This window comes from Trachemys scripta, chromosome 8 (genome assembly GCF_013100865.1).
Source record: "Trachemys scripta elegans isolate TJP31775 chromosome 8, CAS_Tse_1.0, whole genome shotgun sequence".
In the NCBI taxonomy this organism is placed as follows: Eukaryota; Metazoa; Chordata; order Testudines; family Emydidae; genus Trachemys; species Trachemys scripta.
In genome coordinates this window covers 66,074,692-66,089,099 of record NC_048305.1, presented here as the reverse complement: position 1 = coordinate 66,089,099, position 14,408 = coordinate 66,074,692, and the positions used below count along the sequence as shown (strand labels likewise).

The following is a 14,408-nucleotide window of genomic DNA, read 5'->3' as shown; positions in this document are numbered from 1 at the left end:
AAAAGATCCTTCCCGCTAAGCTATGGTACCCCAGCGACTCAGCTCCAGCGCCTGCATTCTCTGACCACCACGGAATGAAATTCAGAGGCATAAATACACCGTCAGTTTCAGGACTTGCTGAAACAAAGTTTCTCATCGCATCTGGTTGATCACCTGTGTTATTTGTACGGAAAGAGAAACTGCCCTTATTACCGCACTTACTCTCACACAAAGCCATAAATGCAATTAGCAAACCGACAGGAACAGCACAGAAAACGACCGCTAATAAAGCAGCAGAATGGCTAAAACCCTGCTTAGAAATTGTCCCCTGACAGCTGTGTATTTCGGATGCCTTCGAGGCTTCAGTCTCCAAGGCTTATTCCGTCGAGTCTGTGCCAGGTAAAGTTGTAAAGAGGTGGCAAGGACTATTTCCAGAGCAGAGACAGAATCTGGGTCGTGGAAAGGGCGAGTATGGAATTGCCGCAGGGACTTCCCTGATGTTACCCCCTCGTTTGCTTGAGATAAACTTTGAGGCTCTTTCATGCGAGCCAGTATCTGGAGCTGCCTTTTTTTTTTTTTTTTTTTTAATAAAACGCGTTTAAAATAGAGCCAGTGGGATGGATATGTTTTCTTGCGAGCAATCGAGAGCAAGGAAAATAAAGGGGACCTGCCAATCCCCGCTCCCATAGGCCCCATTCCCCTCTTAAAATACTAGGTTTCCCTTAACAGCTCACCCTGCGTCTGATGCTTTGCGGATACGACTGCACAGTGTCACGGCTCCCATGCACTGGGGGCAGACGGTAGATTAGGATAGTTACACTTAGCCCTCCCCATTGCTTTAGTGCTGAATTTCCGAAGGCTTTAACGCAGCTTTTAGTAACCCGGTTCTGGAAGTTCAGCAAAGTTCCCAATTGTCAGGCACAGTTGCCCGGGTCAGCCCAGAGCAGCCCGGCTCCAGCTGCTGGTGCCGCTAAGCCTTGCTGGCGCATTGGTAATTGCTTTAGAAACCTCCACAACCGCTTGCTCAGGAGCCACCAACTTTTTATGGAGGTGCCCGGGAAGGGAGCCGCGGATCTCTGCCCCCGGGGCTCGGAGCCCTGCCCGGCAGGTACCGCAGGAGCAAGCGCCCATGTGCTTACCTTGCATGTTTTCCGGCATCTGCCCCTGCTCCCCATTCGCTCGGGCGAGTCCCAGGGCTTCCGTCTCCACTTTGGGCAGCATGACAAGGCGGCTGCGGGCCGGGATGGGGGCTCCGTGTCCGTCCGGGAGAGCGGCACCTGGGCACGGCAGCACAGATTTAGCTCGGAGAGGGGGCGAGCGGCGGCGGCGTCCACCCCCCACTCCGGCCCGTGCCCTGCGCGCCCTGCTGCTGCCCACACCTAGCGCTGCCGCCCGCTAGCGCCCCGCGCGTGTGGCGCTGGGGCTCGGCGCGCGCCAGGGGGCAGCCCGGGAGCCAGCGGCGCTGCTCCGGCGGAGAGCTGCAGCAGCCAGGCTGAGCGCCCAGCCCGGGGAGCAGCGCTGCGGCGGGGCTGGTGCGCTGCTGGCCGGGTTCCCCGCCCCCCCTCTTTCTCCTCCCCCCGGCCCGGCAGGGGCTCCCTCCAGCCGCGGCTCTCGCCCTGTCACAAGTGTGGAGTTGCGAAGTTCAGACCTTGCGGTCCTGCCTTGTTTACTCCACATGCACCGAGAAGAGGCACTTCCCAGCCGGCTGGGGCTGGGGGAGGGGGGCTGGGGAGATAGCGAGTGTGAGGGCTCTGGGGGGGCTGACACTGCCGCTCCAGCCAATGAGGAAGAGGCACAATCAGCAACCAACCCTTCCCCCTCCTCTAAAGCTCCCCCCAGTTACAGTTGTTAAATCATCCTGATATTACAGTGCTAGTAAAACAGGCACGGGCCGCCTAAGGGAGCGAGGTGCACCGGCCAGCAGCTTGCAAACATCCCTAGCAAGCCAGGTGATCTCTGCATCCAGGGGGAATAAGACATGAAGGTGCCGTGCAAGGAAGGAGACGGGCAATGCATTATTCCTGCTCCGTGGAAGGCAGGGCTAAGGGTTCTTCTTCAGTCATCGCAGGCTGTTTCCTGACTGTGCAGCCGCGCTCTTGCCTTACACTCTCACACAGCCATTGTGCGTGCACAGGGGGTGATGAGAGACGTTCTTGTCTATCCCATTTTCACCCATCAGGGCTATTCCCCGCCCCACAGCAGGGACAGCTGGAGTTGAACTCTCTCCAGTAGAGAGTGCGTTGTCTCACATGGTCCTAGGCTCGGCGTCTGTACATGGTGGTCTCAGGTGGGAAGCTATCACCCCCCCCCCACACGCACACTATTATAAAGGAATTGTACATCTTTGCAAACACTACCTTGATCCCCCTTGTTGACATTTCCTTTTTAAAGTCCGATGGAGACCTAATGAAGGTACGGTTGGGTTTTCTGTATTAATTCTACATTTTCTAGAGTCTTGTGAGATCTATCAAGACGAGCTACATAACTTAAATAAAGCAAATGCCCTAAAGAGCAATCTGTTAAACAACAGCCAACCTGCCGACTAAAAGTGCAGTAAATGGCATCAACTTCAACGTTACCAGAAAGACCTCGTTCAAATAGTATTTTCTAAACGCGACAATGTTTAATTCTCGGTGCCAGCGTTTGCAACCCCACAGTTATTGCAGCCATTCTCAGTCCATTCTAGTGAATGGGATTTCAAAGATTTTAATGTATTCTATTTGACTAGCACGAGGAGCAGAAATATTTCAATCAAAACTCACCGTCCATTAGTCGAGGTAACAATATTACTGTGATATTCGAATTAGTTGTATTAACATATATCTATTTTGTTGACATTAGATGAGCAAGCATTAGTTCCATCTTCAAAATAATCAAAACCTCCTATATCTGACAGTTATGATTATTCTTCTTGTTAATCATGTTCACATTTATGGAAAAATGTAAATATTTGGAAAATAAAAATCCTTTTGAACTGTAAGTAATACATGCTATTGACTATAATAGTGTATGAAAATAAAGGTTCATGACTGTTCATACAGATTCTATAAAATGTAATTATTGCTCTAACTTCATTAAACACTTTTGATGACCGAGCTGCTGATAAAAAAAGTGGCAAAGGGTCATTTAAGAGCGATAACTGACTCTGTTGTGCTCTGTGCTGAGTTAGTTTGAACTTTTCCCATCAAGCAGTTAAAAGTAAAAATCTAAACTTAATTTACTGGAGATGTGGATATCTCCAAACGTCAGTGTTACTGCAAAATAGGTTTCTTTCTTTCTCTCTTTCTTTCAGGACTTGCTATTCTCGGGATGGGTTAAATGTGGGGAGGGAATCAGACCTGTAAGTGTTACATTTTAAAAATCTTGAAATAGCCAATTTGGGAAAAAAATCCTGCTCAATATTAACATAATTTCCAAAACTGGAATTTTATCTCTCAAATTCTCTTGTGAACAGGTTTTAAAAATAAATAGCTGCGCGGGTATCTTACTAGGGAGGGCTGTTTGAGTGTCCCCTGAAAGATGCCTTCCGCTCAGGGGAGCGGACGGATATGAGATGAGACCATACAATCTTGGCGTTTGTAGATATATTATTTACTTATTTTTTTAAACCTATAGACTTTGCTTCTATAACATTGTTGTGAGCTCCGGTTAAATGGGCTCAGAATAGAGGCAAAGGGTCACACAAGTGGATCTGATGTAAGTTGCTTTTGGTTTGGCTATAGGTTAGAGGAGAACACTTTGGGCTTCCTGTCCCCGCAGCAATGAGGAGCAGATTGTAGCCCATGTAATGGATAAAAACACGGAGGTGCTTTGGAAGAGCAGGTCTTAGACAGAGAATTCTGCTTTGGAGACATGTAGCAGAATAGACTGAAGATGCTTCTCTCCCTACATGCCCACTGGTTCCAATGGGTGCAAAGTTAGCTACGTGTGTCCTATTTTAAAAGCACCTCGTTCTCTGTTAGAGAGATCTCTGCTCTGTCCCTCCCACCCCACCTGACCTCCCCGCAGGACATAAATTATGAAAGGCATAGCCTATGACAGTATTTACAACAGACCTTGGAAAGTTAGATTAATACGTATACAGACCCTCAGTCCTACAGCTCTCTAAGATTTCCTGGGCAAATAAGAAGGGTCGTTCTCTATCCCTCTCTGCCGTGTATTGTTCGGGGGAAAGTGATTTCATGTCGTTGTCCGATAAACTCGCAGCGAGACCATCCATTTAGTTTCTCTCGCTCTTTCTGGTGAGTAAAGAAGATCAACATTTTAGCCCACCAGGGCAAAAGCAGAAAAAGACCCTGCCAACCAGGACAGTCTTGTAGCTCGTCAGCTAGGACTAGGTTATGCATTGAAGTCAATGGGAGTTTTGAGCGTTCAAATCTACGCTGGGTTAAGATCGAGCCCTTAATGTTCAGATTTCCCCCATTATTTATTTTCACACCAATAAGAGCCAGTCTTCTTTCTGAAGATTCTATCTATGGCTTCATCTATCGCTCTCTATGTCTATCCCCACAACCCTAGCACCCCTTATTTTGTTTAGAACAATTTCCCAGTGGTTTACTCCCACTCAGGTATATACAGAATTCACCCTCTAAATGACTCTTTAGTACTCAAGTCTCTGTTTAACTAGTACTTGTGGAGTTAATGTTATAGGCAGTATCACTCCACAGGGGCCTGACTTGGAAGGAGTTCAAATGGTACATTGCGAAGCTACTCCAGGAGTTATTAGTGTAGATGAAAATACTTTGGAGTGGTTATTACACATCTACATTTCTCCGAAGTAACACTTTAGGGCAGTAACCATTATAAATGATACCTGCTCCCTCGTGGCTACGTTTAATTTAACATGGAGCTTTAGCTCTCACAATTGCCTTGAGCAACCTTAATTACCCTCTCTTCTAATCCCTTCGCCATTCCTTACCAAGTTCTCCAAACTTTTTTATGTGACTTCTCTCCTGAGTTTGCCTGGCTTGTTCTGATGTAGCCTGAAGGTCTTGATTGACGCGTGTAATTATAATAATAAAAGATGATGGCTTGGGGAGCCTCTAGCAGCCTTGATTAGCGCAAGGAGCACAGCCCTGGAATATTCATGTTTTCCCATTTAAACGTATGTACAAGTCCATTAAAAACACGGGTTGATTATTATCATTATTTTTTCAATCGGGAACTTCCTCTGCTCCTTTTGTTTTCACAGTGCAGAGGTCCATGTCGTGGTATTTCAAGGCCAGTTCCAATTCTTGGGAACTTGAAAGAGGCCCAAAGCTGGGCGCTCCTAAAGGCTTTCCAGCTAAGCAGGAACTTTTCGAACTTTGATGGGCGTTCCTGTGAGCAACAAATGCTAGGCTACCTTCTGCTTTGCGTAGGGTAAAGTGTCCTGCAGGGGAGAGGGTTTTCTTTATTTGACCACAAAGGCAGGCGGCTCTAGCAGAAGAAAACCCTTGAAAAGTTTGTGCGAAGGGAACTTTCCCCCCAGATCACATTGAGAAATAAATGAGAGCAAATTGTAATTTTGCTGTTGGGAAGTCTATATCCAAAGCCACACCAAGAGTCCTCTTGCTTCTATAGTAATGTTTAGGGTTAGCACTCCCTTTTTTGCCTCTGCTAAAAGTTCACATTGCAAAGATCAGCGGTGACAAACTGTGTCTGTAGATGGAAGGCAAAGTGCCACTATCGCGCAGCCTGTCCATAGTCCACTCACCGATACGTTCCCTCATAAAATACAGCAGAGGAGCCAGTGTCAACTTCGGAAAGCACGAAATGCAAGAGATCTCTTTACAATGGGAGCAAAGCTCTTCCTGAACAATTCATGCGCTTTATACCTCATCTCCCCGACCACATGCGCACACATTTCTTTTTCTTGCTTGCTTTCTGTCAATCCGAATGTGAAGCATACCCGCGTCTCTCAGACAGAGAAAGGGAAGAGTGACATGAAGTCACGGCAAGACCCTTAAGAGAAAGAGCTGGTTGGTTTTTTTCCCCATTCGACTGGAAGTGTTGTATTTAATACCCTGGGATTGACGAGCTAGAGATTGTTAGTGCTATAAGCCAAAACTCGCAGAAGGAGGCGTTAAAAAGTAAACTGCCCGGTCTAGAGAAGTGAAAACCAAAACCACACCTTTCTGATCCGATGTAAAATTCAATGCACAGTGAGTCAGGCTGTAAAATATACGTCGCAGGTGATCAACCTTTTCAAAAGTCTATTACATTTACTAGCTTGAGTGATTCACAGTTACCTTACTGGGGCTGTCGATCCCCTCTACTCCGAAATACACAACTATTTCGACACAATCAATTATTGACTGCAGTGCTATTTTTAAAGAACAATAAAGCTTACTGCTGTACATTGGAACGCATCCATGCCTTATAAACACCTTGCAGCATAGAGTGAAACATACAAGATATGTTATATGGCGACGAATAAACCTGGTCAGGTAAGTGGTAACGTATCTCTGTGATTGTATTTTTTTTTATTGCGAAATGAGTCATCACCAGTGAGAAGTTGTAATGACTTCACCTCGTACTAGTTGCTGTACCTTCCAGCCCATGCGGGTGGAGACACCACACAATACCTAGCTGTTCTCTGTTTAATTCTCTTACAAATCTCAATGCAAATATTATGCAATAAGGTCACTTAAAATTATGTGGTTTAAAAGCAAATTTCACATTTGCCATGTATAGTTTGGGAGTAAAATATTCCCACCTTCAACAGTCGTACAAAGACTCGAGTTTATAGTTTCCCACTAGCTTTAGGTTGCAATGTAACTTTCTTACAGCAAACAAACTGGGAGTATTGATATTGAGGTTTAAAAGAGATGAGGATGAGGTGTGTATATAGGGTGGACGTTTAGGGTGGGACAAAGTGGTTGTAACTCTGCAATCCAATCCGAAATTAAACAATGACAACCTTTGGTACATTTTATTATGTGAACAACACGTGCCCAAAGGTTGCATGAGGAATTTACTGAACTAACAGCATCAGTAGCAAACTACAGTCTAGTCCAGGCTGCAGTTTTCACCCAATCCCATTAGGCCACCTTGAGATCCAAACTTTCAGGCAGAAATGGTGTTAGGATTTTTTTTTCCTTGCGATTCACTGTTTGCCTTTCAGATGGAAAAGCTGATCTAATGCAGAAGGATTAAATACAGCTCAGACCTGTCGCCATTAACAGCCGGGGGAAGGGGAGAAGGGTAGGATTTGTTCATCTTTGATCATTTTTTAAAGTTGAGAAAATTTTTAGTTTTTACCATATAGACAAAGAGGAGGTGACTCCAAATGAAGTGCCCCATCCTTAACCCCTTACACAAACAAATAGACATTTCTCATGGTATGCCAACGGGGTTATCTAGGAGAGTAAATACTACTCATGTGAGTAAGAATTTGCAGGATCGGAGCTTTAGCTTTTACTACTTTATTTTATTACCGTTTGTCTAGTTACTATTTATTAATTATCACATTCACCTACTTTTAGTGTTGCAAATCTATAGCATGTTTACTGCAGTGTCATTTAAATCACTGTACTTTTCTAGTTAGGTTCCTTTGTCTATATTTCTGCTTCACTATTTGAGATTTCTTTAGATCACTCTGTAAAAGAAAAGCTATAGCTTGGAGGACACATACAGCTACTACATCTGTTTTTATTAAGAAAGTAAGAATTGTATTAGAACTAAACCCAAGTCTCTATATCATAAGAGATAACTGATTTCTATACTGTACAGACAGATTTAAAAAAAAAAACTTATTATTTCAGGGACAAGTAACCTTGATTCAATAGTAAAAAAGTTTTCTTGGGTCTCCTTCCCCCCTCCCTCCCCCCACATACCAGTTATGTGCTGAAGCTTGCAAAACTTTATTTAAATAACTCATCTTTGTAATTAACATAGCTTATGCTTATACATCTATATATCAATATATACATATACTTCATATATAATTTCTCTCACACATATAGTCATAAAATAAACCTTTAAACATTTATACCTGAGAAATATATATATATTACCATAGGAAATTATAATTATTCCCCCACTCATCCATCCTGTAATGGTGACCATTACAGCAGATTCTTCCCCTTTACTCTATGTAAGGAAAAGTTTAAGAGCTGATTCCTAACCTACCCACATGGGCAGGTGCCTGGTAGAGATCTATGAACACCGCAATCCTTTCCTCTTAGACACTAAAGGTATCATCTCTGTTACTTTATCTCAGCTATTCTGCAATTTAGAATCAGACTGAATGCATGTATAATGTGTATTTAGGTGTAAATGTGTTAATCTTTGTAACACTATAGTTGGAAAATTAAATATAATGTCTAATTACTCCATTATATCAAATTGAAAAAAAAGTTTAGTATTTAGTCAATGAGGAGCCAAATTTCCAAAAGTATCTTGAGACAAGATTGACATAGTACATTTAAAAATGACAGACTCAAAACCTCACTATTGTAAACAAATACAGAATTTAACTTGTGTCCTGACAGTATTGGGGCATGCCCTGGATCAGGCAAAACTACATTTGTTAGTGGAAACTTTGCCTGAGTAAGAAATAAAGGAGGGGACCCTATTTTGAAAGTACTGTGAAACTTGAGTTTACAGCTATCTGCTAATGCTGATATTCTCATCCAAATTTCTCAATAAGCCTAATTTCCAGCTACATTTATCCACAGTACAAAAGACACACACACACACATCAATGTTCAACTTTTTAATATAATCTTGCTGATTTGTTAGTCAATTAATATTGCACCATACACTGGAAACTATATCTTATCAATTAACTCATTAAACCCTAAAACACTTTAATAAATATAATATAATATAGTAGGAAATATAAATGTTGCCTCAGGGCATACAGAAAATTAGGATGACAGTAAATATTATGCAAATTGGAAAATTTCATAGGTAGAAGTTACAAGTAGATTATTTTTTTCCTTCCACTTAACCAGTTTTTCAAGTTAATGGCATGTTAAATAATCATAACTAAAGTGTCTACAAATTGTATATTGGTTCCCTGAGGAACCCTGAGACAAAAGGCTGAGTAAAGAAAAGTAAAACCATTAAAAATTTGGAGCCCTGGATGAATATTTTCAAAAAGTCCATTTAATGATGTGGTCTGATCCTGTGAGTGCTGCACCATCAACTCTTACTGAATCCCAGTTGCCTACCATGACCTTTGTTGGGGTGAGGTGGAGGAAAAGTTAAAAGGCAGGAAGTCAGGAAAAACGAGGGGCCAGCTTATGTTCCAGGGTCTATTCACCTTTTAAGGGCAAGATAGAACTTCTATAGAAATCAATGGAAAGATTCCCACTGGGAGTTGGATCAGGCCCGAAATGCTAAGTAAAAGCTAGGTTTTGATTTAATCACCCATATTCATTCCTGGTCCAAGTCTATTAACTGATTTACACAAGGTATAAATTTGACTAAATGGACAAAGTACATGGGTGCTATGAATGATGGTGTAAATTACATGTTGTTCATCAGTTGGCCAGAAACTGGTTGTGAATGGCAAAATATTGTGATTTTTATTGTTGAGGGAGTGTACAAAGTGAATTGCATTCTTTGAAGACCAAAATCAGCTGTGGTTTTAAGAAGGGGATATACCCATTGAAGTCAATTGCCCTTATTCTCCTCTCACACAAATATAAACTAGAAATAATTCCACTGAAGTTAATGGAGATATACTGCTGTAAAACTGGAATAACGGATATCAGAATCCAGCCCACTTGGTGTTGTGCCTATTATGCCAACGGTGAATGAGGCCCTGGGAGAAAGTTAAAACAGACCAGAGTGATTTATCTTTAAAAATTCTGGATCTGATTCAGTTCTTGTTTATACTGGTTTTACACCAGTGTAATTAATTTAACTTCAGTAGAGTTATTCCTAGTTTACATTGGTACAAGTGAGAGCAGAATCAATTTAATTTACTTCTACACCACTTCCAAACAATAGTGTGCAAGTTACACACAGATCTATTGAGTGAATACCAAATTGGTGCAAGGTTACAGTGCTTTGCCACTTACATTAACTTACAACTCTTTTATGATGACTTGACATCCAGATTCTGCTATCATTTGTACTGCCATAAACTGGAGTAACTCTATTTACTTTAATTGAATTATTCCAGGTTTACACCAATGTAAGTGACAGAAAAATCTGGCCTAGTGCATTGATCACCACTGAACTGAGCCCAGAGACTCTCCTGGGAGTTACACTGGCTTTTTCCAGGCTGCATTTATTTGAATTTGACCCAGTGTCTCAGAGATACAATGCATATAATATAGTCACTTTGAAAGTCCACGCCATCAGTGGAGCTATACTAATTTACACCAGCTGAGGATATGGCCCCTATATAAACAAAATATAAGAGAATAAGGTATTCTGTAGCATCATTATATTTCTATAAGGGACGTACTTGATGAACAGGAAGCTTAAACTGAGTTGGGGGTAAATGTGATACATGCTAATATATTATTAATGATTACTGTTACTATTGTTGTAGAACCTAGGAGCCCTAGTTATGGACTAGGCCTCCATTGTGCTAGGTACTGTACTTCTCTTTATGATATGGCCTTACCTTGGTTAGAACCTTCACCTGACTGACCATTCTCTTTAATTTTTCCTACTCCTGAGTTGCACTCAATGATTTATTATACTAAAGTTTTAAGAAAAGAAGACAGACATTCTATATCATACTCTGAGCCACATTGTACAGTTCTTCCTCAGGCAAAAATCACATTAATGTCCTGGGAGTTAGGCTAACTTGAGTAAGGGATGCAGGATTTGGCCCTATTATAGTTATTTAAAATACATTTGATATTTAAATTGTTCAGCAATAGGCCATATTTTATTCCCACTTAAACTAGTATATATTTGGCCTGTAAACAGTAGAAGTACATACTACACACACACACATACAGCAGACCTGGTTCTGATCTCATGTTGGTTTTACATTGAGGTCATTAACCCAGTTTAGGACAGTGGAGTTCTGGTTTATGTCTGTCTGAATGAGATCAGAATCAGACTGTCTATCCCTTTTCATATTTTCCTCTACTAACTCTCTTATTTTTCTTAAGCTTGTCGAATTGTGGTTTAAAGTAGCACAGGTATACACACACAGTAGGAGTTTGGGTTGATCCTTTCTCTGTTAAACACGTCCTGGAGCAGCAGTCTTTAGATGGACCCAAATTCGTCCAATTTACCTTTTCTGGTCTCTTTAGCCTCATTCCAACCGATGACTGTTAAGGCAACCTGAGAACGTCTGCCTAAAATCTCTCAAATGGTCCTGAGACAAGTGGGTCAGAAAGTGCAACATTTGGAACACATATGGAATCCTTGGGCCAGAGCCCGCCCTCAATAAATCTGGAGTAACCCCTCTGAAGAAATGAGAGCAGCATGTGGCCCAACATCACAGTGGAACACCCAATTTAGAAAGAGTTGCTTTGACTGAGTAAAAATCTCCTGAAGCACTGAGGTGCCTCTCACAACGCTGTATCTCTGAGCAGTGAAAAGCAATGTATTTATACCCCAACTGGCATGAGAAGAGAATGAAACCCACTTTGTTGTGCTGAACAACCTGTGCTTTGGATGGAGAAAGAAAAGCGGTTGCTAGAGTCTGGGAAGATGCACCAAGGAGACTGGTGGAGATCCTTCCGCTAATCAAACGATCTCAGAGGAATAGCCCCCGCACAGCCCATGGACCTATTCACCATGTCACTGGGGCATTTTACGCAGGTCTATACTCTTTGGCTAGTATACAGAGACGCTGACCCACATAACCTGCCGCTTTGCAGTTGAAACGAGACACAGTCACGCTCTCAGAAGTAAACTGTGCCAGGCCAAGTTTAAACACCAACGCTTAGGCGCTGAACATTATTGTTTCAGAGGTTCATTTAGAGCAGAACAAGCGGAGTAGCCACCATTCATTCGCTGAAAGATGGCCCCATGAGAATGTGAAATCGAAGTGAAAGGAAAAGCCCCCCGCAGAACTGGAGCCTGGCCTGGGGGCGATTCTGGAGTCACTGAGCGCTGGCTGGCTAACATATCTCGGGAAGCAGAGCTAAGGTCTTCCGTGGAGTTCAGTGAAAGGAAAAGCAGCGGCCCCTCCCAAGAGATAAAGTTTCAACTGCATTTCCTTGTCTTTAGACTGCCTGCAAACTAAGATCTCAAAGCCATTCCCCAGCCCCTACCACCACCCGCTAAAGAGTTTCCTCAGATCCCTCTGCTCCCAGCGATCAACCCATGTATCGCGCACCCGGGAGTGTAAGGCACCGAGGGGTAGAGGTCTCCATCCCGAAGGCTTTCCACCAGGCGAAAACCATCTTTCAAGGGCACGGGTTATAATCAGTCGTTGTAAAAGTCAAGCCTCAAATTCGCTCCTGCCATAGTTCTCAAAAAGCCAAGCCCCAGAAGTGAAACCCAATAGTGTACATCGGTATATTTAAACGTTGCCTGGGGCTGAGAAACCTCCTGCCTGGTGCTGCGCTCAGCCAGGGCGTCGCAGTCACCCACTGTAACTTTTACGCGAGCCCTGGTTTGAGCATCTATATACGACCCGGACGGCGCAACTGGAGACCGCTTGCAAGCAAATCCCGGACTGTCAATTGAACAACGATCAACACCTGGCTAGCTCAAGGCACAGAAAGGAGACGCTCAGGCCACGGGACACAAGGATTCGCAAGGGATTTGGAAAACTATTTAAAAGTAAAATTCCTTCACCGCCAAGCCTGGCACAATCACATCCCGGTCTAACCCCATTAGAGTGATTCTCTGCTGTTCTGTCTATGCACTTCATACTTTTCCAGGAGTTCAGCAGGCATTTCATTCTTCCCTCAGATGACAGGCAGTAGGATGCTAGATTCTCTCTACGGAAAAAGAATCCCGACTCTAGATCTAATTTGTACGAACTCCGTGGAACAAATAAGCAGAATAATTCGAGATTTGGCATTTTGATAAAGGTCGAAGTGAAGTATAAATGAAAGGGAAAAACTACACAGAGAGTATTTCAGAGAGAATCGACAAGGCTTAAAACACAGAAGCATAACCCCCCTAAAACAGTCAAAAACATGCCAGAGAAACATCAAGAACAAGACACCATGCAACATTCAGTAAGAGCTTGTAAGGCAGTAAAATAAATGCCTTCCAGTTTTTCAGTGTAGTGAAGTTGGTGATTCCAGAGGCTATCTGAATGCACTCAAGGTTTATAAAGATACTTTAAAATGTTAAATGCATTGTCTTATTTACAGCCCTGCTCACACTCAGTGAATATTTAACTTCATTTGTACAGCATCTAAATACATATGTATTAGAAGTCTGTATTATGTGTGATAAGACTATAAAATGCTTCTGAGGTTTTATTGACTTCAAATCATGCAATAGGCTTAGGCCTGATTTGTATGCATTTTTGCCTTTTATATATTTAATGACAATTGCACAAATATTAGTAATTGTAACAAATAATTACATTAAATATGTTATTCCATATGGCTTTTAGACTAGAGTGATGACAGATTATGTATTTAGTGATTATATTATACCTGGAGAAGAGAAAGCTATTCAATTAAATCATCAACTGTTTACTTAACATTTTAAACAGGGATTTTAATGCATTCATATTCTTGTTGATAAAATCAAAGTGTAAATTAAACAGTTGTTAAGTTATCCCATAATGATGATTTTCAATTTGGCATGGATGATAAGGCTCAAGGTTAACAGAGTTAAGCAGAGTTACCATAACAGTTAGAAAAGCTTTTACTTACCAACTGGTGTAAGTCCATGTTTTATAGATTCCTGTATGTTGCCAGTGTCAGAACAAGAAGACATTATTAGGTATAAATATAAAATGTCCTTGGGTATAGGGTGTACAGCATTGAGTTTGGCAAAAGGTGTGGCTTGTAAACTTTTCTGGCCTTGAGACCCAGGCTACAATAACCTTCAGTGAAAGTCAGCAAGATGAACAACAACAACAAAAATCCAAGAATTCAGAAAGTAGCAAGTATGTCTTTCAATGGACTCTGTACTTTTTCCAACATTAGTGGCCTGCCCTAAACCATGTATCCCATTTCATGATATTCTCTAATCAGAAGAATTGAAACTTGTGATAGGTTCGGCATGGTCACATGACTCTGTACAGGTTGATAAGAGGACTCTGTTATAAAGTGACAGCAAAAGAGATAAGAACTCTTGGCAGATAATGGCAGAGAAATGATTAACTTAGAAGTGGAGAGGTGCTATGAAGCACAGAGAGTGGAAGGTTGTAAAATTGTGGGGTCAGAAGATCATACTGAGTGGATAAAACCCAGTACCAATGTAAGTGTAATGACAATAAACTCAGGCTTGTGACCTGTCCTCTCGATGTCATCACCTCTTTGCACAGCGGCCAACAAGTATGACTGTTTTGTCTTCTGTAAATACTCCTTGGATGGCAAAACAAGCAAACG

General features: G+C 42.3%; 1 protein-coding gene across 3 annotated transcripts in view; it reads right to left on the bottom strand.

The window, feature by feature from the left end:
• NR5A2 (nuclear receptor subfamily 5 group A member 2) overlaps window positions 1-14,013 on the bottom strand; it is a 125,449-nt gene extending 111,436 nt beyond the window's left edge. The window contains exons 1-2 of one of the 3 annotated variants that reach the window (XM_034778860.1): window positions 13,728-14,012; window positions 1,119-1,256 (exon numbers count right to left, since the gene is read on the bottom strand). In XM_034778860.1, the coding sequence (XP_034634751.1) occupies window positions 1,119-1,256; window positions 13,728-13,791 (202 nt within the window). In that variant the 5' untranslated portion in view covers window positions 13,792-14,012. Of the gene's footprint in view, window positions 1-1,118; window positions 1,257-1,627; window positions 1,711-13,727 lie in introns of those variants that run through there. The other 2 variants (XM_034778863.1, XM_034778862.1) reach the window with 2 other exon arrangements.
• Between the last annotated feature and the right edge of the window lie 395 nt (window positions 14,014-14,408).